This window comes from Pleurodeles waltl, chromosome 2_2, assembly GCF_031143425.1.
Source record: "Pleurodeles waltl isolate 20211129_DDA chromosome 2_2, aPleWal1.hap1.20221129, whole genome shotgun sequence".
Lineage (NCBI taxonomy): Eukaryota > Metazoa > Chordata > Amphibia > Caudata > Salamandridae > Pleurodeles > Pleurodeles waltl.
In genome coordinates, this window is record NC_090439.1 from 206,659,498 (window position 1) to 206,685,955 (window position 26,458).

At 48.1% G+C, this 26,458-nt stretch overlaps 1 protein-coding gene across 5 annotated transcripts in view; it reads right to left on the bottom strand.

The window, feature by feature from the left end:
- Nucleotides 1–26,458, bottom strand: part of TRIO (trio Rho guanine nucleotide exchange factor) — a 3,522,386-nt gene that overhangs the window by 802,774 nt on the left and 2,693,154 nt on the right. For all 5 annotated transcript variants that reach the window (XR_011200906.1, XM_069219639.1, XM_069219640.1 and 2 more), the window contains exon 46: nt 14,582–14,773. Coding sequence is in view for 4 of the 5 variants with exons in the window: in XM_069219639.1 (XP_069075740.1) it covers nt 14,582–14,773 (192 nt within the window). In the remaining variant the exon portion in view is untranslated. The remainder of the gene's footprint in view (nt 1–14,581; nt 14,774–26,458) is intronic.

Here is a 26,458-nt window from a genome sequence, read left to right on the forward strand (position 1 = left end):
TCCTGGGGGGAGGAAGTGTTAGCACGGTTAACAGGTAAGTACATGACTTACGATTCCAGTCTTTGGGGGTTAGGATGTCCACAGGTCAAAGTTTAGACTGATCCCAAAGGTGCACTACCAGCAACACAGGGCCGGCTGGGTGAAGAGGTCAAAGTTAGCGTTGGGTTTTCAATGGAATCCAATGAGGACTGCTGTTCCAGGACACAGGCCGGGGTGCTCTTGATTCAGGCAGCAGGGATCATTATGTTGGCCAGGAGGGGTCAACCCAGGGTGGACTCAAGGTCTGAATCGCCTGGCGACCTTCTCTGGACTTTTGGGCCATCTGGACTTGGGCCGTGGGCTTTGGGTAAAAAGTGGGCAGGGCTCGCAGATCCGGGTCGGTTCTGGAGTCCATTTGGGAGTTTTCTTCTGGACAGGGCTGATGTCCTCGGGAGTTCTTGGTTTCCTGCTGGGCAGGAAGTCCCATGGGGGTTTGTAGAGGTTGTTGGTCCTGCAGGATGCGTCGCCTTTTTGGAGCAGGAGTCTTGAAACTGCAGAGAGGCCAGTAGGGCTGGGGCTAAGTCAGATGTAATCTGTACTCTTTATTGCTGGGGTCGGCTTGACTGTCCTCCTTTCTTCTTGAGGTTGCCAGGAATCTGATGAGTAAGGTTCAGGGGGGCCCTAAATACTAGATGTAGACATTACAGAGGTCAGAGGGCTACTGTCCCTGTGGGTGTCTACACCCTTCCTGCGCCCACTCCCTTTGGGGAGAGAGGCACATTCCTATCCCTATTGGTCCCTTACCTCCAAACCAAGATGGAGGATTTTGCAAGGAGGGGGTCACTTCAGCTTTGGACACCTTAGGGGTGGTCCTAGTTGGAGTGGTCACTCTTCCTTGTTTTACCTAATATTCCCGCCGGATCTGCTGCCAAAAGTGGGGCCTGGTCTGGGGCGGTGGGCATCTCCACTAGCTGGAGTGCCCTGGGGCACTGTAGCAGAAGACCTGAGCCTTTAAAGCTCACCCCCCACCAGTGTTACAGTTCCTAAAGGGTGGAGGTGAGAAGCACCTCCACCCGGAGCAGGCTTTGTATCTGACCCCAGAGAGAAAGGCTCTCACCCCATGGGGTCAGAAGCTTGTCTGTTAGTGGCAGGCTGGCTGGCACATACTTGTCAGTCCTGCACTAAAGGATTAGGTAAAATACAGGGGTATCTCTAAGATGCCCTCTGTGTGCATTGTATAAAACATTCAACACTGGTATCAGTGTGGGTTCATTGTGCTGAGAAAGCAAACTTCCCAGACTTCAGTGAAGGTATCATGGCGCCGTGGAGTTCGCAATGACAAACTCCCAGCCCAAGTACTTAATATGGACAAACTGCACTTTCAATGTCTAAGAATGGACTTATACACAGTATGGGCATTTTGCTCATTCAGCTATGCCCTCACAAGTGGTATAATGCATCCTGCCTTAGGGCTGTAAGGCCTGCTGGAGGGGTGACTTACCTATGCCACAGGCAGTGGTTTGTGGGCATGGCACCCTGGAAAGAGTGCCATGTCGACTTTGCCTTTTTCTCCCCACCGGCACACACAATCTGCAATGGCAGTGTGCATGTGCTTGGTGAGGGGTCCCTTTAGGTGGCACAATATATGCTGCCTCCCTGGTCACACAGCCCTTGGTATCATTGGTATTTTTTTTATAAGAGACAGCTGTGTGTCAGGGGTGTGCCAATTGTGAAAACAATAGTCCATTTAGGGAAAGAACACTAGTGATGGGGCCTGATTAGCAACATCCCACGAAACACTGCAACAATATAAGGCAAAAAGTGTGTATGTTGTTGTTTGGGAGGGGGGTAACTATGCCAAAAGGCGCCCTTTCCAACACCCAAGTCAAGGAGGTTGAAACACATCAGCACAGTAAGTAAGATCAAACTAATGGATATCACCAGCATGCCAAAATAAGCCCAACAAGATTACACTTGAGGACAATGGGGTTTGACTAAACACAACTCTCTACTGGGGACAGCATAGACTTCCTGATGAAACAACTGCTTCCACAAAGAATGACTATAAGTGCCATTATATATGCTGAACACTTGTTCATTTCCAATATTGTAGTATCGTTTGGTTATTGTATGCCTGTAAGTGTTTTAATTTATTTTTGCTGCTGTGTCTATGAAGCGTAATTTATTTTAATATATATAATTATATCTTTATATGCAATGATTTATGGCTCTGTGTATATATCTATAAACTAATATGAATCTAAGACTAATTGTGGTTGGTATTGATCTCCCCCATGGGCCTGAATGGGATCAAACCCCGCTTTGTATAATGATTGACTCAGTAAAGCCATACCATGTGGCCCATCCTATACAGTCAACCTGTGCAGACAACAAAAGATCCTGCAAATTGCTCTGTAGTAGTATTACTTCTCTCCTTAAGGGAAACCAGTTCAGAGCCAAAAGCAACAAGTGATAGAGACTGTGGTAAGAATGAACAACAGTATGATGCAAGTTTTGTGGTAGTGGCATCAGCAGCACAACAAACATTTGATTTTAATGATCAATGTAACTGATTTCCACAAGATCAGAACTGTCATAGTGGGAGACATTTTTATGGAAATGACCTCAGATAAAAGAGAACACAATTATGCACTAAGTTTCTTGACATACTGATTTGAAATAGCTGTCAGTCAGAACGAGTCTATAAATTTCCAGTCTGAATGGGAAATCTTTAGCAGTGAGATGAAAACATATAAAAACCTCCAAGGACTTATGCTTTGATGAACAAGTAATTTACCTTTAGTAATGATATATCAAAGCAATGTCTCCCAAAGGTGGAGGATCTAGGAAGTGGACTTAACCATAACTCCTGCAGAACTAAGTAGATGAAATGCTCTTCCCATCGAACTTGGTTGTCAGGGTAGAAATGTTTTGTGATTATGTTCACTCACGCCCACGTTCCGGCCCAACCAATGTCAAGAACAGTCTCTCCACATGCTAATGTAGAGGTAGCATGCTTGACATCACATAGCAGATCTTTTTACACAGGACGGTTCACCTCAATATGGTTCTTTTCTGCACTGGGTTACCTTTTTTGACTCCAGGGAATCCCACAAAGAGATAATTGTCCACCGAGTGGTCCTTAGTATGACTAATGAAAAAGCTCAAAGCTTTTTTGAGGCGCAAACAGTAGTGTCTTTCCTCCTCTTTCCAGGGCTGAGGAGGACCAAAGAAGGCAGAACTGTGATGGATTGTCCAACTTAAAAAGGAGTAACGACTAATTAATGAAAAGCGACAGGTTGAAGTTATCAAATGGGGCACACATAAGGTGTGTGAGAACCATAATTATGGTCCCACATTAGAATTGCAAAGGTTTTGGGTGGGAAAGTATGAATCTGACCTTGAAGAAAACACTTCACAACAGGTGATTTAAAGAAGGATGATTGGTCAAGCAAGCATAAAAAAGCCAAAAGGGCAGACAAAAAACATTTAACAGTGTCCAAGATAGTCTTTAATGGGTTAAAGATCGGAAAAAAGTAGAACATTCAACAACTTTGTTTTTGCTGTATGGTATGATCTAAATCAGGCCAGAAATGTATCCCAGGTCTTGGCGTACAGAGAATTTGTAGATGGATGCTTGGCAGCTAGAATGGCATCCATTACATAGGGAGAAAGGTCAAAAGCAATCAATTATCACTGCTCAATTTCCACATACTGAGGTGTACGTTCCGCATACCCAGGTGCAGGACCCTGCCCTGCTGCTGCTACAGAAGATACTCCTAAAGCGGTAGCTTGATCGGAAAACAGATGCTCATGCCCAGAAGTTCTGATAACCACAGTAGCCTGGCCCAATCCAGAGCTACTGGGATGACTTGGGCCTAGTTTTTCCTGATCTTCTACAGAACTCGAGGCAGGACAGGCTGAAGCAGGAAGGCATACAGAAATCTTGAGCTCAACTCTACGCAGAATGCATCTCGAAGAGATAGCCATCTTGGGAGCTCAAGCACACAAAAGTGTTGACAAAATGTGTTCTCAGCCATAGTGAAGAGATAGAACCAAGATTCTTCATTTTGCTTGAAGATGCTTTGTGCCACCTTCAGGTGTAACTGCCGACTCCATTCTTGCAGCACTCAGGACACCACCCTTCCCTGCTTGTTGCAGTACCACAGGACAGTGAATTTGTTTGTGAGAACCCTTCAACGCCAAAGGAGTGGCCTGCAACTCCAGCAGGTTGAAGTGGTGCTGGGTCTCAACCAGAGATCAGGATCTTCTGATCTCTACCTCTTCCAGGTGACCCCCCCTCAACCCAGCAGTGATGAATCCATCGCCACTGTCAGCTCTGGGTGGATCGAGATAGGGTTCTGCTGTGGGAGCCTCTGCAAAGTAGTGAGGTATGACTTTTGCACTTTGATGGTACCACTTAACAAAAGATATTAAGTGGTTGGTATCATCTGGAGGTGGTTTACAACTGATTGCAGCCAGCCCGCCTTCAACAGCTAGTCGTACTGGTATATCCAACCTGTGAAGAAGCTGTGACCACAGCGATTGCTTTCATGAACACCAAGAGGCACTGGTGAGGCCAAAGGGGAGAACGGAAAACTCAAAATGCTCTTGGCCCACTTAGAACAGCAGTTAACCCCTCTGGGACTGCAGAATGGTGATATGAAGGTAGGCATCCTGCAGGTCCAGCGTTAGCATCCAGTATTCTGGATCCAGGGCAGGTAGAACCTGGAACAATATGAGCATCTTGAATTGGTCCATTTTCAGGAAGAAGTTGAGAGGGCAGAGATCTAATACAGGATGAAGGCCTCCATCCTTCTTTGGTATTATGGAATAATGGGAGTAAAATCCTGTCCCTATTTCCGCCGCCAGAACCCTCTCAATGGCTCGTTTGGCCAAAAGAGATTGGAATTCTTGTTGCATAAAGGAGAAATGGACCTCCAAAAGCCACTTTTATGTGGGTGGGATAAGCGGTGGGTCAGACAGGAACGGCAAGGTGTATACTTGAAGAACTATTTGGAGCACTCATTTGTCAGTTGCAATGCTCCAACACTCAAGAAGGTAATAACTATACCTGCTTCAAACAAGGTGGCCATGTGTTGCTGAGGGCAAGCTAAAGAATCTTTGAAGCTGAAGCAGGGACCAGGCAACTGCAAAGAACACTGCCCCAGAGAGCCCGGACAATGTCGGATGGATTTGCGACCACAGCCTCAAGAGAACTGTGAGACCTGTGGGGGAGGAGGTGAGACTTGAAAATTACTTTATGCGAAACCCCTTTCGAAGCCTCAATAAGGAATAAATTGACTGGACTATTGCTGCACCGACCCAGAAAGGCCGAAGAAGTGTGCTGTAACCCTGCTTTCTTTGAAGTGCTCCTGTGCTGAGCCTGCTTTATCTCCGAAGAGCTGGGTGCTGTCAAATGGCAAATCCAAATAGTGGTTTGATGTCACCCGAGAAACCAGTGGATCTCCATGCTGGTATCAACTGCCCTGCCTAAGCAGTCAGTAGTGTGCAGTTCAGAATGGATGATGTATTTTTCTGTGTCTTGGAGATTCTAAATAATCTGTGCTAGGTTAGAATGAAATTAATCGGAGACTGACAGTCTCACTGACTGAGTCCAACATTGCATGCGATTACTATTCAAGGAGATAGCTGCCATTGTCTGAACAAAGGGCCAGACTGGCTGAGGTAAACATTTGTTTCTCAATTGCCTTCATACATTTAGGAGGAGTTTTAAGGAATAGGGTGGGGTTCAACCTACTTGTAGAGGCCTGAACCACTAGGTACTCAGATGTGGGACGCTGTGTAAGGAAGGCAGGGTCACCTGAGGCAGGGCTCAGGCATCTAGCCGCTTTTCTATTTATTGTCGGGCAACAGAAAACTTTGTCCCAAATGCCCATCAGCATGTCAGTCAAAGAAGTTCTGTGAAGGTTTGCCACTGCAATTAGAAGTCTCTATCAGATATGTTTTAACCTTAATAGATGGTAGCTACAAGTCAAGAACTTTGGTCTGACACTAGATGACTGCAGTGAAAGAGTCAGTTTATTCTATTGAGGGGCCAGGAGGCACCCAACCCAGTGTCTGTAGAGGTGTCCAAGCCACTGGCCCTTTGAAGATCCATCAGAAGGCTATTGACATCGTAATAGTGGAATGCATCATCCCCGTCAACTCCAGTGTCATCACCCAGACCATACGGACTATGTTCTTGTAGCAAAGTACCCTTTTTGACATGGTTGCCCCTACTTTTTGCTCACTGGTTCTCAACTGAGGTGCACTGGGTTCCTGCTAAACAGGTTTCCAGTGCCAGTATTCTTTCCCTACAACAGGTAACAATGTGTATGCTTCTCCTCCTGTGTAAGTCCCTAGTAAGTGGTGCCCCTGGTACCTGGGGCACAGGTAAGGTAGAGGGTCCCTACGTGCTGCAGCATCTATTGTGCCACCCTCAGGAACCCCCCTTAAAATGAGCTGCACACAGCTGCCATTGCAGTCTGCATGTCCTGAAGTAAGCCAGGAGAAAACACAAAATGGCATGCCCCATGTGTCACCAGCCTGCTCTAGAGGGAAATGTTGTCACCTATCCAACAGGATGACTAGCAAATCTGCATACCAAGGCCAGGGGCTTCAAATGTTCTGCCGCCTTTGGTATGCATCCCTGACTTGCCCAGTCCTGGATGTAGCCACCCCCTGCCCTGAGGCCTATGAGTCAGCCACAATCCTATGGGGTGGGGAGGCTACTCGAATTGGACTTGGTTGGAACTGGGACTTCTGGGAAAGGGATATGCCCACTCCCCACAGGAGGTGGTCATATAGCGGGTGTAAGCACCCTAAGGATAAGTAGCCCATTGGCTACTAACTCACACTTCCCTTAATGCCCATAAATTTAGTATTTAGGTGGCCCCCCTAAACCAGCAGAACCGATTTGCTGGACTAAAGAAGAAGAAGGACTCAAACAGCCACGTAAAGCACGAAATGAGGAACAGCCACTAACTTGCCCCCAGCACTGCAACCGTGTCCCACAGCCCGAATTGAAGTAGGCCAACGGGGCCAGCATGGTTCCCAAGCCCTTGAGAGCTGAAGCTCACCTTGGGTTTGCCAACAGTGGACTTGCCAACACTGCGGCAGACTCTTTGTGAAGACCCCTTATACTACAACTGCTTCCATGACCATAACCTGACACCTCAGGACACCTCTCCGCTCGGCCATTCTGACCTGAGGAGAATAGGACCAAAGGTGTTCCCTACATCACCAAGCATCATCAGAGCTGAGCTCCCCTGTTGGTTATGATCGTTTGGCCTCCCAGTCTTTACATGCAACCTCTTTTTCCCAGGATAATTTCCAACTAAAACCAATGATGCTCCAGATGCAGAAAAGCACCTCTGCAACCATACGCCTCCTGAGATGACCTGTTGATGCTGTCTTGAACCTTACCCTGTACTTACTTTAACACCAGAAGTGTGGTCCTTGTTAGACATGGGGTCTCTAGTTGGCAGTGGTTTACACCCTGTCCAAGTAGGGACCCTCACTCTAATTAGGGTAAGGAAGTCACACAGCTAAGATAACCCCCGTTCAAGCCTGTTGGTAGCTTGGCAGGAGCAGCCAGGCTTATCCCAGAAGCAATGTGTAAAGTATTTGTATACACACACACACACGCACAGTCTAACACAATGAAAACACCACAAAAGGACTCCACACCAGTTTAGAAAAATAGCCAATATTTATGTGAATTAAACAAGACCAAAACAACAAAAAAACAACCTACACAAGTAAAGATATCACTTTTTAACAGTGGAATTGAGTCTTAATCCATAGGAATCAATGATTATATCTTTTTAGCACAAAGTACCTAGGATGCATCAAAAATAATGACGATGTGGGCCGAGGGGCGGTGAGAGGGGGTTAGGCATCAAAAAGCAAAGTAATGTGTTGGTTCCTTACTGCACAGAGAAGGTGATGTGTTGATTCTTTCATTGCAGTAGAAGAGATGCGTTGCTTCCTTACTGGCAGGGGAGGTGATATGTTGATTTCCGTTAATGCAGCCTCGGTTCCTTACTGCAGTGCAGGGTCAATGAAAAGTCGATGCCCTGGGAAGGATGCATGAAAAATCCAGGCGCACTGTGTTGATGGAGCTGTGGTAGAAAAGGTGCTGTGTCGATTCTGCAGACACGAGACAGACGCTGCGTCGATTCTCCAGCCGCAGGACAGGCGCAGCGTTCATTTTTCTGTTGTGGTGCATTGTTTCGTGGATTTTGTCCTTCAGGTCACCAGCTTACACTTCCAAGGGATCCAGGACTAGAGTTGGCACCACTTGGCAAGTCAGGACTCTCAGCACTGGCAGATGAAGTCTTTGATGTCCCGGAGATTTCTTAACAGGAGGCAAGCTCAGTTCAACCCTTGGATAACCTTTAAAAAAAAACGGATATAGAAAGCAAAGTCCAGTCCTTTCACTCCCACTCCACTTTCACAGGAGCAGCAGGCCAGCAACCGAGGACAGGAGCAGCAGGCCAGCACAAAAAAGCAACAGGCAGAGTGGCAGTCCCTTTTACAGCACCTAGCTCTGCTTCCCGGCAGAATGTCCTCAGTCCAGAACTGTTATAAAGTTCTGGTCTCAGAGGTCCAGTACTTATACGCATCTCTGACTCTGATGTAAGCAAACTTCAAATGAAAGTCCTTTTTGTGCACCAGACCCATGACATTCCTGCCCTGTCCCCAGACACACTCCAGGGGGTTGGAGACTACTTTGTACAAGGACAGGGACAGCCCTATTCAGGTGAAAGTGTAAACTCCTCCAACCCCTCTAGCCCAGGAAGACACATCAGGATATGCAGGGCACACCTCAGCTCCCTCTGTGTGACTGTTTAGAATGAATTCACTAACAGCCCAACTGTCATCCCGACCCAGACGTGTATTATACAGACAGGCAGCGGTACAGAATAGTTAAGAAAGAAAAATACCCTCTTTCTAAAAGTGGCATTTTCAAACTTACAATTTAAAAACCAACTTCACCAAAAGACATATTTTTTTAATTGTGAGTTCAGAGACCCCAAATTCAACACCTCTCTCTGCTCCCAATTAGAAATTACACTTAAAGTACAAGTTACTTACCTTCGGTAACAAAATATCTGGTAGAGACATATTCTAGCTGCAGATTCCTTACCTTAGAATTTTCCCCAGGCGTCAGACTGGATCCGGAGATTTTTCTTCGAGCAATACCTTTGCGCATCGGTAGGTGGCGTCTGTCGACTCCGTGGGCGCGGCTGGCGTCGCAGTGATGATGTCGGGAGTAGTACACAGATGCCACCTCAGGGCAGCGATGTCAGTTTCTTTTAACGACTTTCCACGCCAAAGTGCAGACCCGCTAAAAAAAACTAAGATTGGTGTGCCAGAGCTAAGGACCTGAAGGGGGAGCCCTGTCCCTAGAAATCAGTTCGCAAGCGGGGAGGATAGGTGGGTCGGTAAGGAATCTGCAACTAGAATATGTCTCTACCAGATATTTTGTCACCGAAGGTAAGTAACTTGTACATTTGATAGAGACTTCTAGTGGCAGATTCCTTACCTTAGAATAGATACCCAAGCAATGCCATTCTCGGAGGCGGGTTGCGAACCAAGATCATACTAGAAAGTCCTGGAGGACCGAACAACCAAAGTATCCACCCTGATGGACTTGACTGTCCAGGCAGAGGTCTTTAGCAAACGTGTACAGGGATGCCCACGTAGCTGCCTGGTAGATATCCTGTGCAGGAACTCAGCGTGCTAACGCAGTGTAAGAAGCCATTGCTCTGGTGGAATGAGCACGCAAGCCCTCAGGGGGTTGATTCTTGGCCAAAGCATAGCACATCTTGGTGTCCTGAGCTTCGGTGACCCCTGCCTTAGGAAATCCTCCAACTTGTTTTGGAGGACTCCCCCCAATATGATTAGGGATGTGACCCCCACCCCACAGGGAGGAGGCACAAATAGGGTGTAGCCACCCTCAACCACCGTAGTCATTGGCTACTGCCCCCTAGACCTAAACACATCCCTAAATTCACTATTTAAGGGCGACCCTGAACCCAGGATTTCAAATTCCTGCAACTTTAAACAAGAAGAAGGACTGCTGACCTGAAAGCCCCGCAGAGACGACGGAGATGACAACTGACTTGGCCCCAGCGCTACTGGCTTGTCTCCAGACTCAGAGAACCTGCACAGTGACGCATCCACTGGGACCAGCGACCACTGAGTACTCAGAGTACTGACCTGCACCTGAAGGACCAAGAAATTCCTGTGGACTGCGGCTCTGTCCAAAACTGCAACAAAGAAACCATCTTTAAAGAGACTCCAGCCTCACCCTGGAAGTGTGAGTCTCCACACTTCGCACCGGACGCCCCCGGCTCGTGTCCAGAAGAACCAACACAGCAGAGAGGAACCCCAGGCGACTCCCACGATGTGGAATCAATGGAGGGACCCGGGGGTCACTCTAGCGGTGCAGGCAGGGCACAGGGGGGCTTCTCAAACCAGCCACCGGCTGGGCTAGCCAGAGGTTTGCCTAACGTTCACTCCTGCACTGGAGTTTGGTTCCTTCTCGTCCTGGGGGCTGCGGGTGCAGTGCTTGGTCCAGGTGTCGGTTTCTTTGTTCCAGGCAGTCGCGTTAAGGTGGTGCCTCTGGATCCTTTCTGCAGGCGTTGCTCTGGAGGTCCAGGGGGGTCGTCTCACGTTACTCACGAGGTCACAGTCGCCTGCGAGTCCTCCCTGCAGTGTTGGTTCTCTGGATCTCGAGCCGGGGGCATTGAGTGCAGAGTATGAAGTCTCATGCTTCCGGCAGAAAGAGTGAAGACTTTGAAGGTTGCAAGAAAGTTGCAAACTTGTTGCTGTTTTTGCACAGTGCTGCTGTTCTCTGGAGTTTCTTGGTCCTTTGGTTCAGGGCAGTCCTCTGAGGCTTCAGAGGTCACTGGTCCCCATCGGACACATCGCTGTGCAGGTTCTTTGAGTCTGCAGACAGGCCGGAAGGGCGGAGGCCAAGTCAGTTGTCGTCTACGTCATCTCTGCAGGGCTTTCAGGTCAGTAGTCCTTCTTCTTGTTGTGGGTTGCAGGTATCTGATCTGCTGAGATCTGGGGAGCCCCTAAATACAGAATTTAGAGGTGTGTTTAGGCCTGGGAGGGCAGTAGCCAATGGCTACTGTCCTTGAGGGTGGTTACACCCTCTTTGTGCCTCCTCCCTGTGGGGAGGGGGTCACATCCCTAATCCTATTGGGGGAATCCTCCAAACTCAAGATGGAGGATTTCTAAAGGCAGGGGTCACCTCAGCTCAGGACACCTTAGGGGCTGTCCTGACTGGTGGGTTACTCCTCCTTTTTTTTCTCATGATCTCCTCCAGCCTCGCCGCCAAAACTGGGGGCAGTGGCCGGAGGGCGGGCCTCTCCACTAGCTGGGACGCCCTGGGGCATTGTAACAAAAGGGGTGAGCCTTTGAGGCTCACTGCCAGGTGTTACAGTTCCTGCAGGGGGAGGTGAGAAGCACCTCCACCCAGTACAGGCTTTGTTCCTGGCCACAGAGTAACAAAGGCACTCTCCCCATGTGGCCAGCAACATGTCTGGTGTGTGGCAGGCTGGCAGAAACTGGTCAGCCTACACTAGAAGTCGGATTGGTATTCAGGGAGCATCTCTAAGATGCCCTCTGGGTGTATGTTACAATAAATTGCACACTGGCATCAGTGTGCATTTATTGTGCTGAGAAGCTTGATACCAAACTTAAAAAAGTTTTCAGTGTAGCCATTATGGAACTGTGGAGTTCGTGTTTGACAAACTCCCAGACCATATACTCTTATGGCTACCCTGCACTTACAATGTCCAAGGTTTTTCTTAGACACAGTAGGGGCATAGTGCTCATGCACATATGCCCTCACCTATGGTATAGTGCACCCTGCCTTAGGGCTGTAAGGCTGCTAGAGGGGTAACTTACCTATGCCACAGGCAGTGTGAGGTTGGCATGGCACTCTGAGGGAAGTGCCATGTTGACTTAGTCATTTTCTCCCCACCAGCACACACAAGCAGTGAGGCAGTGTGCATGTGCTGTGTGAGGGGTCCCCAGGGTGGCATAAGACATGCTGCAGCCCTTAGAGACCTTCCCTGTCAACAGGGCCCTTGGTACCAGGGGTACCAGTTACAAGGGACTTACCTGAGTGCCAGGGTTGTGCCAATTGTGGAGACAAAGGTACAGTTTAGGGAAAGAACACTGGTGCTGGGGCCTGGTTAGCAGGGTCCCAGCACACTATCAAATCATAACTTAGCATCAGCAAAGGCAAAAGGTTACGGGGTAACCATGCCAAGGAGGCATTTCCTTACAAAGAGGATCCGAAACCGACATCGCCCGATGACAGTCCTCGCATGGCTGGAACCCGGTCTTCAGGGACATCCTTGACGCACCAAAGACGCACAGAAAAAACTCGACAAAACAGTCGAATTCGGCTAAAAAATAGCCAGGGTAGCTCTTCTCCGGATCAGCGCGTGGCGCGGAAAGAAAAGAACTGACGTCACTGCGTGAGGGCGGCGTCTATATACTACTCCCAACGTCATCATGGCGACCACGACGCTTACGACACCTGCGGAGTCGACCGACGCCACCTACTGACGCACAAGGGTATTGCTCGAAGAAAAATCTCCGGATCCAGTCTGACGCCTGGGGGAAAATTCTAAGGTAAGGAATCTGCAACTCTATCAGATCTGTGTTGCAGGATACCATTTTTGACTGGTTGGCTGATCTGTCCTATATAACATTTTTCATATGGACAGGCACTTAAATAAACAACATTTCTGGTGTTACAGTTGGAAAATGTTTTTGCACAATAATGATCCCAGTAATGATGAGTTCTTTAGAATTGTTGGTGAACTGGCAAGCAGTACACTCTCTGCACCTGTAATGGCCCTGTAAGGTGGTAAACTAATATACTGAGTAGATCACTACAAGTATTTTTTCGTGCTGCCTGTAGCAGATATTGCCGGAGGTTATTTCCTTTATTCAAAGGAAAACAAAGGGTCTGGGAGACTGAGGCCTGATAATACTTTACAATTGGATCTGACGATCTTTTAATCCTAATGGCATGTGAGCACGGGTCATGATCATGACGGATACATCATGTGATCAGACAAAAATAATTGGATCCTCATTCTGGCATCAGCAGCATCAGAGCAGATATTGACATGGCTGAAATTGGTGTGGACTGTGGTGCTGATCTCAACAATAGTTTGGGCAGACCTTGCAGTGAAGTCTAGGTACAGAGAGCACCAAGGATTGATTAGAAGAAGAAAACCCGACTGAATGCCTCCTTGGATCCATAGGGCCCGAAGGCATGCCAGAGGGAGCTAAAAGGGTGCCTAAGACCTGCAACATGCCTCCTTTAAAAGCCTCTATCTGCTGCAGCATTACTGATGGACCCAGAAACATGGGATACATCAAGAAAACTTGTGTAATTGGTTTGTCCGTAGATCCGGGCCAGGAAGCGCCTTGACAACCTTGAGATTTCTCTGAGTGAGAGGGGTGGGATTATTATGTTTCTCATGAACTTTGAGCTATCTGAGGATTTCGAATGTCAGGAGAATCTTTTGCATAAACAGTCACAGGAGTAGGTCCCACCCCTTACGTGGGAAAGGGTCTTGCATGCCTTTCTTCGGTACTCAACAATGTATAGTTTGGCTTTGTGCTCGTAGATCATTTTGGGATTCATCTGAGTAGAGTCATCACTGACTTTGGAGTTGTGCAATGACCCAAGACACCAAAGACATACCTCGTGGGACTGTCACAAAACTCTCTTTGTGAAAGTCCCTACAATCCTTAAACAATGTAGTTTTTGGTGTGGACATGCCTATGCACACTGGAAAAAGAATTTATAAAGGTAAAAGTTTGGAAGCGACCTCCGGATCCGTGTTCGAAGGTGCAGAAAGTAAGGAACTGACATTTGCATTCATGTGTGGTGTTGGTATGTGGCTCGGATGTCACTCCCAGGGCAGGTTGAAGTAGACTAAAAGGCACACAACGTCACTTGCTGTTGTGAAGGGGCAATGCTGTGAAAAGCCTCCAGATCCAGTTAGGTGCCTGGGGTTATTCAGAAGAATCTACAAATACAATAATCCATTGGAAATGCTTTTTTGTTGTCCATCATGCAATGGGTCTGTTTAACTGTGCATGATGGACATAAACAGAAAGAGGCTGGTAATAACTGTATAATAAAAAGGTCTAGTGTGCATAACCACCTCACCACAGAAAAAAAGCTCTTTATTAAAGAGTAGAATATCTCTGAATAGCCTGTCCACAAGCATAATGCATTCAATTACATATATGCAGTCGGTTTTATGTCTGGGTTCAAAGGGAGAACCTATGTTCCTGAAAGGGACGGTATAGAGTTCTGATGCCAAAGAAGCAAATATTGGTTTCTTTCCTTCAACGTCTAGAAGCTGAAAAGCACAGACTTCAGTCATCCACCTGTCAGAACCACCACAAGCATTCTCCCAACAGTGAGAATGTAAAGAGCCGCAGGTAAAGTAACATATAGCTTCTGGCAAAGGTACATTTTTGTGCTGCAGTTACAAAACAATACATATTGATATTAACAGGGTGATCAGTGCTCAAATATTACCTTAATACTTTTTTTAAATAAAAATCCTGGCATAGAGGAGTCTTTCTTCTTGTCAAGGGGTTCACTGAATATAAGAATTTGCTCAAAGAGGAAAACCCGCCTCTCTTTGCTGCGTGGTAAGTGTCCTGTATTCTTGTCTGTGACTGAGAAGGTGTCCTGCAGTATAAGTCTGCCCTGAGCTACAATCTTACCCTGAAAGAAAACAAACATGCACTGTTAACGTGTTTCAATATATCACACTTGACGTGTGTCAAACAATCAAATCAGCCCTCTACTTTAATTAAAAAAAATTCAACACAATCTAAGAACCCGGAGTGTTGCCAACCACAACCAATTGCCAACTTTTAGTGTGTCAGTAACTAGAAAGAATAAACCTTTTTCTTTTTAGTTTTGTATAATGTTTTCTAGTAGCATTCAACCAGTTTGGAGTACCTGATACTAAGAGAAAAGATGACCAGTTGACAGATATAACCACAAAAAAAACATCAGGGCATTATTCACAAAGGCATATTTAAACATGTAGATTCAGTCATGTGTAAATTAACATTTACACCTGGGAGTAACATTACTACGTTTTGTTATTCACCATTTCTGAGAGCAAAGTTTCTCCTAGGTGCAGGTTTACGTGTCTCCACTCCCTCAATTTATGATTGGAGTCAGCATAAAGAACAAGTTACTTACCTTCAGTAACGATTTATCTGGTGGAGACATTCTAGTTGCAGATTCCTTACCTTAGAATTTCCCCAGGCGTTAGACTGGATCTGGTGATTTTTCTTTGATCAGTACCTTGGAACGTCGTTAGGTGGTGTCAGTCGACTCCACGGGTGTCGTTGGGGTCGTGGTAGCTTTAATGTCGGGAGTCGTATACTGACGCCGCCTCGGCGCGGTGACGCCAATTTCTTTTCACGACTTTCCACGCCAAAGCACAGAGCCATGAAGAACACTCAAAATGGTGCACCAGAGGTAAGGCCCTGAATAGGGAATACCTGTCCCTTGAAATCAGTTCGTAAGTGGGGAGGATGGGTGGGTAGGTAAGGAATCTGCAACTAGAATATGTCTCTACAGATAAATCGTTACCGGAGCTAAGTAACTTGTTAATCTGATAGAGACTTCTAATTGCAGATTCCTTATCTTAGAATAGATACCCAAGTAATGGTGGGCTGCGAACCAAGATAAAAGTTGGCTCTGTATATACTATCTCAAAGTGAGAGATAGTGTGTACAGAGTCCAAGGGTTCCCCTTAGAGGTTGATAGTGGCAAAATTAGATAATATTAATGCTCTATTTTGTGGTAGTGTGGTCGAGCAGTAGGCTTATCAGAGAGTTGTGTTAAGCATTTGTTGTATACACATAGGCAATAAATGTGGAACACACACTCAAACACTGACTCCAGGCCAATAGTTTTTATATAGAAAAATATATTTTCTTAATTTATTTAAGAACCACAAGATGCAAGGTACTTCACACTGCATCTTCCGAGGGCAGACCAGGGGGGTTTTGTAGAGCACTGGGAGGTGGGAAGGGTGTGGGATTTGGGGGGGGGGCATAAGTAGGCACACAAAACACACCCTCAGCAGCACAGGGGCGGCCACGTGCAGTGTGCTTAGCAGGCGTTGGGTTTTCAATAGGAATCTAAGGAGGAACCATGGGTCACTCTAGCGGTACAGGCAGGGCATAGGGGGCTTCTCTGGCCAACCACGACTGAGTTAGGCAGAGGGTCACCTGATGGTCACTCCTGCACTGGAATTCGGTTCCTTCTGGTCCTGGCTAACCACGACTGGGTTAGGCAGAGGGTCACCTGATGATCACTCCTGTTCTGGAATTCGGTTCCTTCTGGTCCTGGGGGCTCCGGGTGCAGTGCTTGGTCCAGGCATCGGGTTCCTTGTTCCAGGCTGTCACGGTCAGGGGCAGCCTCTGGATCCTTTCTGCATGCGTCGCTGTGGAGGTCCAGGGGGTTCATCTCAGGTTACTCACAAGGTTGCAGTCCCCTGGGAGTCCTCCCTGCAGTGCTGGTTCTCTGGAGCTCGAGCCAGGGGCATCGGATGCAGAGTGTGAAGTCTCACGCTTCCAGCGGGAAGGAAGAGTGAGGTCTTTGAAAGTTGCAAAGTTGTTGCTGTTTTTGAACAGTGCCGCTGTTCTCAGAAGTTTCTTGGTCCTTTGGGTTCAGGGCAGTCCTCTGTGGCTTCAGAGGTCGCTGGTCCCTGTCGGATGCGTCGCTGTGCAGGTTCTTTGAGTCTGGAGACAGGCCGGTAGGGCTTGGGCCAAGTCAGTTGTTGTCTCTGTCGTCTCTGCAGGGCTTTCAGGTCAGCAGCCCTTCTTCCTGTTGTAGGTTGCAGGAATCAGATTTCCTGGGTTCGGGGTTGCCCCTAAATACTAGATTTAGGTGTGTGTTTAGGTCAGGAGGGCAGTAGCGAATGGCTACTGTCCTGGAGGGTGGCTACACCCTCTTTGTGCCTCCTCCCTGAGGGGAGGGGGGCACATCCCTAATCCTATTGGGGTAATCCTCTAATCTCAAGATGGAGGATTTCTAAAGGCAGGGTTCACCTCAGCTCAGGGCACCTTAGGGGCAGTCCTGACTGGTGGGTGACTCCTACTTGTTTTTCTAATTATCTCCCTCAACCTTGCTGCCAAAGGTAAGGGCAGTGGCCGGAGGGGCGGGCATCTCCACTAGCTGGGATGCCCAGGGCTTTTGAGGCTCTACGCCAGGTGTTACAGTTCCTGCAGGGGGAGGTGTGAAGCACCTCCACCCAGTGCAGGCTTTGTTCCCTGCCACGGAGTGACAAACGCACTCTCCCCATGTGGCCACCAACTTGTCTAGTTGTGTTAGGCTGGCAGAAACTGGTCAGCCCCACACTAGAAGTCGGGTTGGTATTCAGGGGGCATCTCTAAGATGCCCTCTGGGTGCATGTTACAATAAATTCCACACTGGCATCAGTGTGCATATATTGTGCTGAGAAGTTTGATACAAAATTCCCCAGAATACAGTTATTTGTGCTGAGACGTTTGATACAAAATTCCCCAGATTACAGTGTAGCCATTATGGAACTGTGGAGTTCGTGTTTGACAACCCTGCACTTACAATGTCTAAGGTTTTGCTTAGACACTGTAGGGGCATAGTGCTCATGCACATAAGCCCTCACCCGTGGTATAGTGCACCCTGCCTTAGGGCTGTAAGGCCTGCTAGAGAGGTGACTTACCTATGCCACAGGAAGTGTGAGGTTGGCATGGCACTCTGAGGGGAGTGCCATGTCGACTTAGTCATTTTCTCCCCATCAGGGCCCATGGTACCCGGGGTACCAGTTACAAGGGACTTACCTGAGTGCCAGGGTTGAGCCAATTGTGGAGACAAAGGTATCAGTAGGAAGTTGGTTCATTATATACTATCTCAAAGTAAGAGATAGTGTGCACAGAGTAAAAGGGTCCCCCTTAGAGGTAAGATAGTGGCAAAATTAGATAATTCTAATGCTGTATTTCGTGGTAGTGTGGTCGAGCAGCAGGCTTATCAGAGGGTAGTGTTATGCATTTGTTGTACACACACAGGCAATAAATGAGGAACACACACTCGAAGTCTTACTCCAGCCCAATAGGTTTTTATATAGAAAAATATATTTTCTTAGTTTATTTTAAGAACCACAGATTCAAGATTTGAAGTAAACACATAAAATGCAAGGTACTTCACACAGGTAAGTTAGGAACTTTGAATAAAAGCAATATCATATATAGTCTTTGTTAAAATGGCAATACGCTATTTTAAAAGTGGACACCGTGCAAAAAAATCAACAGTTCCTGGGGGAGGTAAGTAAAGCTTAGTTTGTCAGGTGAGTAAAACACTTACAAGTCTCAGTTCCTGGGCATAGGCAGCCCACCATTGGGGGTTCAAGGCAACCCCAAAGTTACCACACCAGCAGCTCAGGGCCGTTAAGGTGCAGAGGTAAAAAATGTGCCCAAAACACACAGGCGCCTATGGAGAACAGGGGTGCTCCGGTTCCAGTCTGCCAGCAGGTAAGTACCCGTGTCCTCAGGGGGCAGACCAGGGGTTTTTTGTAGAGCACTGGGGGGGGGGCACAAGTAGGCACACAAAACACACCCTCAGCAGCTCAGGGGCGGCCGGGTGCAGTGTGCAATGTAGGCATCGGGTTTCAGATAGGAATCAATGGAGGGACCCGGAGGTCACTAACGGTGCAGGCAGGGCACAGGGGAGCTTCTCAGACCAGCCACCGACTGGGCTAGGCAGAGGGTTGCCTGAGGGTCACTCCTGCACTGGAGTTCAGTTCCTTCTGGTCCTGGGGGCTGCGGGTGCAGAGCTTGGTCCAGGTGTCGGGTTCCGTGGTTCAGGCAGTCGAGGTCAGGGAGGAGCAGGAGGGTCGCCTCAGGTTACCCACGAGGTCGCACTCGCCTGGGAGTCCCCCCTGTAGTGTTGGTTCTGTGGAGCTCGAGACGGGGTGTCGGGTGCAGAGAGGGAAGTCTCACGCTTCCGGCGGGAAGAGTGAGGTCTTTAAAAGTTGCAAGAAAGGTGCAAAGTTGTTGCTGTTTTTTAACAGAGCCGCTGTTCACTGGAGTTTCTTGGTCCTTCGGGTTCAGGGCAGTCCCCTGAGGCTTCAGAGCTTGCTGGTCCCTGTTGGATGCGTCGCTGTGCAGGTTCTTTGAGTCTGGAGACAGGCGGGTAGGGCTGGGGCCAAAGTAGTTGACATCTCCGTCGTCACTGCAGGGCTTTCAGGTCAGCAGTCCTTCTTGTTATAGGTTGCAGGAATCTGATTTCCTGGGTTCTGGGGTGCCCCTAAATACTGAATTTAGGAGTGTTTAGGTCAGGAGGGCAGTAGCCAATGGCTACTGCCTGGAGGGTGGCTATACCCTCTTTGTGCCTCCTCCCTGAAGGAAGGGGGGTACATTCCTAATCCTATTGGAGGAATCCTCCAAACTTAAGATGGAGGATTTCTAAAGGCAGGGGTTACCTCAGATCAGGACACCTTAGAGGCTGTCCTGACTGGTGGGTGACTCCTCCTTTTTTTCTAATTATCTCCTCAAGCCTTGCTGCCAAAAGTGGGAGCAGTGGCCGGAGGGGCGGGCATCTCCACTAGCTGGGGTGCTGTAACAAAATGCATGAGCCTTTGAGGCTCACCGCCAGGTGTTACAGTTCTTGCAGGGGGAGGTGAGAAGCACCTCCACCCAGTGCAGGCTTTGTTCCTGGCCACAGAGTGACAAAGGCACTCTCCCCATGCATGTGGCCAGCAACATGTCTGGTGTGTGGCAGGCTGGCAGAAACTGGTCAGCCTACACTAGAAGTCGGATTGGTATTCAGGGGGCATCTCTAAGATGCCCTCTGGGTGTATGTTACAATAAATTGCACAATGGCATCAGTGTGCATTTATTGTGCTGAGAAGTTTGATACCAAACTTCCCAGTTTTCAGTGTAGCCATTATGGAACTTTGGAGTTCGTGTTTGATAAACTCCCAGACCATATACTCTTATGGCTACCCTGCACTTACAATGTCTAAGGTTTTGCTTAGACACTGTAGGGGTATAGTGCTCATGCACATATGCCCTCACCTGTGGTATAGTGCACCCTGCCTTAGGGCTGTAAGGCCTGCTAGAGAGGTGACTTACCTATGCCACAGGAAGTGTGAGGTTGGCATGGCACTCTGAGGGGAGTGCCATGTCGACTTAGTCTTTTCTCCCCATCAGGGCCCATCGTACCAGGGGTACCAGTTACAAGGGACTTACCGGGGTGCCAGGGTTGTGCCAATTGTGGAGACAAAGGTAGTTTAGGGAAAGAACACTGGTGCTGGGGCCTGGTTAGCAGGGTCACAGCACACTTTCAAATCATAACTTAGCATCAGCCAAGGCAAAAAGTTAGGGGGTAACCATGCCAAGGAGGCATTTCCTCACATATTAGAAACAATGGAGGGACCCAGGGGTCACTCTAGCAGTGGGGGCAGGGCAAAGGGGGGCTTCTCGGGCCAGCCACCGACTGGGCTAGGCACTGAGGTTCGGTTCCTTCTGATCCTGGGGCTGTGGGTGCAGTGCTTGGTCCAGGCGTCAGGTCCCTTGTTACAGGCAGCTCCAAAGATTGGCTTTGGAGAGACAGCTCCTAGCCATAGAGAGGGAAAGACAAGAGATGAGTTTAGCTCCCATCAATGGTGGCAGCAAAATAAATAGGGTCAGAGAGAATACGGTCATCCTAAAAATCACCAAAGGGATTGTAACAAAATATAAAGAAGGTGATGATATCACCAAGTGGTTCACAGCTTTTGAGAGGGCTTGTGCAACCAGAAAAGTAAACAAATCTCACTGGGGTTCTCTCTTTTGGGAAATTTTCACTGGAAAGTTTAGAGATAGACTCCTTACACTCTCTGTAAAAGATGCAGAATCCTATGACCTCATGAAGGCTACCCTAATTGAGGGCTTTGGATTCTCAACTGAGAAGTACAGGATTAGGTTCAGAGAGTCTCAAAAATCCTCGAGCCAGACCTGAGTTGATTTTGTTGACTTCTCAGTCAAAACACTAGATGGTTGGATAAATGGCAGTGGTGTAAATGATTATGATGGGCTGCATAACTTGTTTATGAAAGAACATCTTTTAAGTAATTGTTTCAATGACAAACTGCATCAGCATCCGGTAGACCTGGGTCCAATTTCTCCCCAAGAATTGGGAAAGAAGGCAGACCATTGCGTCAAGACAAAGGTGACCAAGACTTCCACAAGGGTGACCAAAAGAAACGGGTCACAAAGCCTCCCCAGGGGAAGAGTGTTGAGACATCTAAGGGAAAAAGTAGAGAGTCTTCTACAGGACCCCAAACACCTGCTCAGGAGGGTGGGTCCAAAGCATCTTCACAATCCTCATTTGGATATAAGGGTAAAAACTTTGATCCCAAAAAGGAATGGTGTCACATCTGTACTCAGCATGGACTCCGAACTGGAGACAAGGCCTGTCCGAAGAAAAGTCCCACAACTACTACTCCAGTTAGCACTGGAATAGTCAATCTCCAGGTGGGATCAACAGTGTGCCCAGAGCAAATCAGGGTTCACACTGAGGTTGGGGCGGACTTAGCCACACTTGATGCCTGACAGCCTAAATTGCAAAACTACAGGCAGCAGCTCTTAATTATTGGGACTAGAGTAGAAGCCCTGAGGGATACATGTGCCAGTGTCACTATGGTGACAGACCATAGTGACAGACAAACTGGTTTTCCCAGGACAGTACCTGGGTACACAGACATATTCAGTCACCAATGCTGACAATCAGACTAAAGTCCATCCCATGGCAATGGTAACTTTAGAATGGGGAGGGGTCACTGGCCTGAAACAGGTGGTAGTCTCTTCTGCAATTCCAGTAGAATGTCTGCTTGGAAATGATCTGGGGTCCTCTCAAAACCCATGAAGCCATGCTAGGTATCCCTGAACAGCTGTGTGTCAAGACAAGGGCACAGTGCACGGCTCATGGTGAAAAAAGTGTTGGAGTCTGGAATAATGGCCCAATCTTCCAAGAGAAAAAGAAAGAAGACGGAAACCAGCTTCAACACAGCACAAGAAACAGAACCTCTCTTCCCAGGAAGATGTTCTATCCCCTGAGGGAACTGAGTCCATGGAGCTGGGACTTACCAGGTTGAGCTCTTGGGCCCAGGGGGACCCTCAAGGGAAGGGAACAGCTGTGTAAGGGGCAAGAAACGTGCCCCTCTCTTGAAGGCCTAAGACAGCAAGCAGCTGAGCAAGAAAAAGGAAATGTCAGTGGAACTCACAGGGTCTATTGGGAAGATGGACTCCTTTACACTGAGGCAAGAGATCCCAAACCTGGTACCACTAGGAGAGTGGTAGTGCCTCAGGAGCTTAGGGAGTTCATTCTGACCTTAGCCCATGACATTCCCCTTGCTGGCCATTTGGGACAAACCAAGACATGGGAGAGGTTAGTCAACCATTTCTATTGGCCCAACATATCCCAGAAGGTAAAGGAGTTTTGCACCTCCTGTGTCACCTGTCAAGCCAGTGGCAAGACAGGTGGCCATCCAAAGGCCTATATACATCCTAGTAGTAGTGGATCATGCTACTAAGTAGCCTGAGGCAATTCCCCTTAGGTCCACTACTGCCCCAGCAGTAGCAAAGCACTCACAGGTATTTTTAACAGAGTGGGATTTCCTAAGGAGGTGGTTTCTGACAGAGGTACCAACTTCATGTCAGCTTACCTGAAGCACATGTGGAATGAGTGTGGGGTGACTTATAAATCCACCAGACCATACCATCCACAAACCAATGGTCTTGTTGAGAGATTTAACAAGACATTGAAGGGCATGATCATGGGGCTGCCTGAAAAACTAAAAAGGAGATGGGATGTCCTCTTGCCATGCCTGCTTTTCGCCTACAGAGAGGTGCCTCAGAAGGGAGTAGGGTTTTTCCCCCTTGAACTTCTGTTTGGCCATCCTGGTAGGGGACCACTAGCTCTTGTAAAAGAAGGCTGGGAGAGATCTCTCCATAGGCCTAAATAAGATGTGGTGGACTATGTACTAGCCCTACGTCCAAGAATGGCAGAGTACATGGAAAAGGCAAGAAATAAACTTGAGGCCAGCCAACAGCTCCAGAAGATGTGGTATGACCAAAAGGCTGCTATGGTTGAGTTTCAGCCAGGGCAGAAAATCTGGGTTCTGGAGCCTGTGGCTCCAAAGGCACTTTAGGCAGATGGAGTGGCCCTTACCCAGTTCTTGAGAAAAAGAGTCAGGTCATCTACCTGGTTGACCTAGGCACTAGCAGGACCCCCAAGAGGGTGATCCATGTGAACCGCCTCAAACTGTTTCAAGATAGGGCAGATGTAAACATGTTGATGGTTACAGGTGAGGACCAGGAAGTAGAGAGTGAACCTCTCCCTGATCTCCTCTCCACTGACCCTAAAGATGGCTCAGTAGATGAAGTGATCTATTCAGATACCCTCTCCAGCCAACAGCAGGCTGACTGCAGGCAAGTCCTCCAGCAGTTTGCTGAGCTCTTGTTCTACCCTGGTAAGACACACCTGTGTACCCATGATGTGGACACTGGAGAGGTATGCCTGTCAAAAATAAAATATTTAGACAGTCTGACCAAGTTAAAGAAAGGATCAAAGTGGAAGTCCACAAGATGCTGGAGTTGGGGGTGATTGAGCATGCTGACAGTCCCTGGGCTAGCCCAGTGTTCTTGGTCCTCAAACCTCACACAAAAGATGGCAAGAGAGAGATGAGGTTTTGTGTGGACTACAGAGGATCACAAAGACAGATGCTCACCCCATTCCAAGGGCAGATGAGCGCATAGATAAATTAGGTGCGGCCAAATACTTAAGTACCTTTGACTTAACAGCAAGGTACTGGCAAATAAAAATGGCACCTGGAGCAAAAGAGAAAACAGCATTCTCTACACCTGATGGGCACTACCAGTTTACTGTGATGCCCTTTGGCTTAAAGAATGCCCGTGCCACCTTCCAAAGGTTGGTGAATCAAATCCTTGCTAGCTTCGATTCCTTTAGTGCAGCTTATCTTGATGATATTGCCGTCTTTAGCTAAAACTGGCAGGATCATCTGGTCCACCTGAAGAAGGTTTCGCAGGCCCTGCAAGCAGCAGGCCTCACTATCAAGGCATCTAATTATCAGATAGGACAGGGTAATGTGGTTTACTTAGGAAACCTTGCAGGTGAAGGACAAGTTCAGCCACTCCAACCCAAGAGCCAGACGATTCTGGACTGGGTAGCTCCAAAAACCCAGACACAAGTCAGGACATTCCTTGGCTTGACTGGGTACTATAGGAGGTTTGTGAAGGGCTATGGATCAATAGTGACACCCCTCACAGAACCTACCTCCAAGAAAATGCCCAAGAAAGTGAACTAGACCGTGGACTGTCAAAAGGCCTTTGACACCCTGAAGCAAGCTATGTGTACAGCACCAGTTTTGAAAGCTCTAGATTACTCCAAGTAGTTAATTGTGCAGACAGATGTCTCTGAACATGGGATAGGAGCAGTCCTGTCCCAAACAAATGATGATGGCCTTGACCAGCCTGTTGCTTTCATTAGCAGGAGGTTACTCCCCAGTGAGCAGCGTTGGAGTGCCATTGAGAGGGAGGCCTTTGCTGTGGTCTGGTCAATGAAGAAGTTGAGGCCATACCTTTTTGGTACTCACTTCATAGTTCAAACTGACCACAGACCTCCCAGACGGCGAATGCAAATGAAAGGAGAAAATCCTAAACTGTTAAGGTGGTCCATATCCCTACAGAGAATAGACTTTGTAGTGGAACACAGACCTGGGACTGCCCATGCCAATGCTGATGGCCTTTCAAGGTTCTTCCACTTAGAAAATGAAGATTCTCTTGGGAAAGGTTAGTCTCCTCCTCTTTCGTTTGGGGGTGGGGGGGGGGTTGTGTAAAGAAATGCCTCCTTGGAATGGTTACCCTCTGACTTTTTGCCTTTTGCTGATGCCAAGTTATGATTGAAAGTGTGCTGGGACTCTGCTAACCAGGCCCCAGCACCAGTGTTCTTTCCCTAAACTGTGCCTTTGCTTCCACAATTGGCACAGCTCAGGCACTCAGATGAGTACCTTGTAGATGGTACCCCTGGTACCAAGGTGTAGGAAAGTACCATCTTGCCTGGCATGTTACCCCCATTTTTACTGTATGTATGTTTGTTTTTGCCTATGTGTCACTGGGATCCTGCTAATTAGGACCCCAGTGCTCATAAAGTATGCCCTGTATGTGTTCCCTGTGTGGTGCCTAACTGTATCACTGAGGCTCTGCTAACTAGAACATCAGTGTTTATGCTCTCTCTGCTTTTAAAATTGTCACTGCAGGCTAGTGACTACTTTTACCTACCAATTCTCATTGGCACACTGGAACACCCTTATAATTCCCTTGTATATGGTACCTAGGTACCCAGGGTATTGGGGTTCCAGGGATCCCTATGGGCTGCAGCTTTTCTTTTGCCACACATAGGGAGCTCATACAATTCTTACACAGGACTGCCACTGCAGCCTGAGTGAAATAATGTCCACGTTATTTCACAGCCATTTTACACTGCACTTAAGTAACTTATAAGTCACCTATATGTCTAACCCTCACTTGGTGAAGGTTAAGTGCAAAGTTACTTAGTGTGTGGGCACCCTGGCACTAGCCAAGGTGCCCCCACATTGTTCAGGGCAAATTCCCCAGACTTTGTGAGTGCGGGGACACAATTAAACACATGCACTACATATAGGTCAATACCTATATGTAGCATCACCATGGTAACTCTAAACATTGCCATGTAACATGTCTAGGATCGTGGAATTGTCACCCCAATACCGCTCTGGTATTGGGGGGACATTTCCATGCATCCACGGGTCTCCAGCATAGAGCCCGGGTACTGCCAAACTAACTTTCCAGGGTCTCCTCTGCAGGTACCGCTGCTGCCAACCCCTCAGACAGGTTTCTGCCCCCCTGGGGCCTGGGCAGCCTAATCCCAGGAAGGCAGAACAAAGGATTTCCTCTAAGAAAGGGTGTTACACCCTCTCCCTTTGGAAATAGGTGTGAAGGGCCTGGGAGGAGTAGCCTCTCCTGGCCTCTGGAAATGCTTTGAAGGGCACAGATGGTGCCCTCCTTGCATAAGCCAGTCTCCACCAGTTTAGGAAGCCCCCAGTCCCTGCTAAGGCGTGAAACTGGACAAAGGAAAGGGGAGTGACCACTGCCCTATCCATCACCACCCCAGGGGTGTTGTTCAGAGCTCCGCCAGTGTGTCTCAGACCTCTGCCATCTTGTTTCCAGAGGCGTGAGGGCACTCTGGAGGTCTCTGAGTGGCCAGTGCCAGCAGGTGACGTCAGAGACCCTTCCTGATAGGTGCTTACCTGACTAGTTGGCCAATCCTTCTCTGAGGGCTATTTAGGGTCTCTCCTGTGAGCATCTC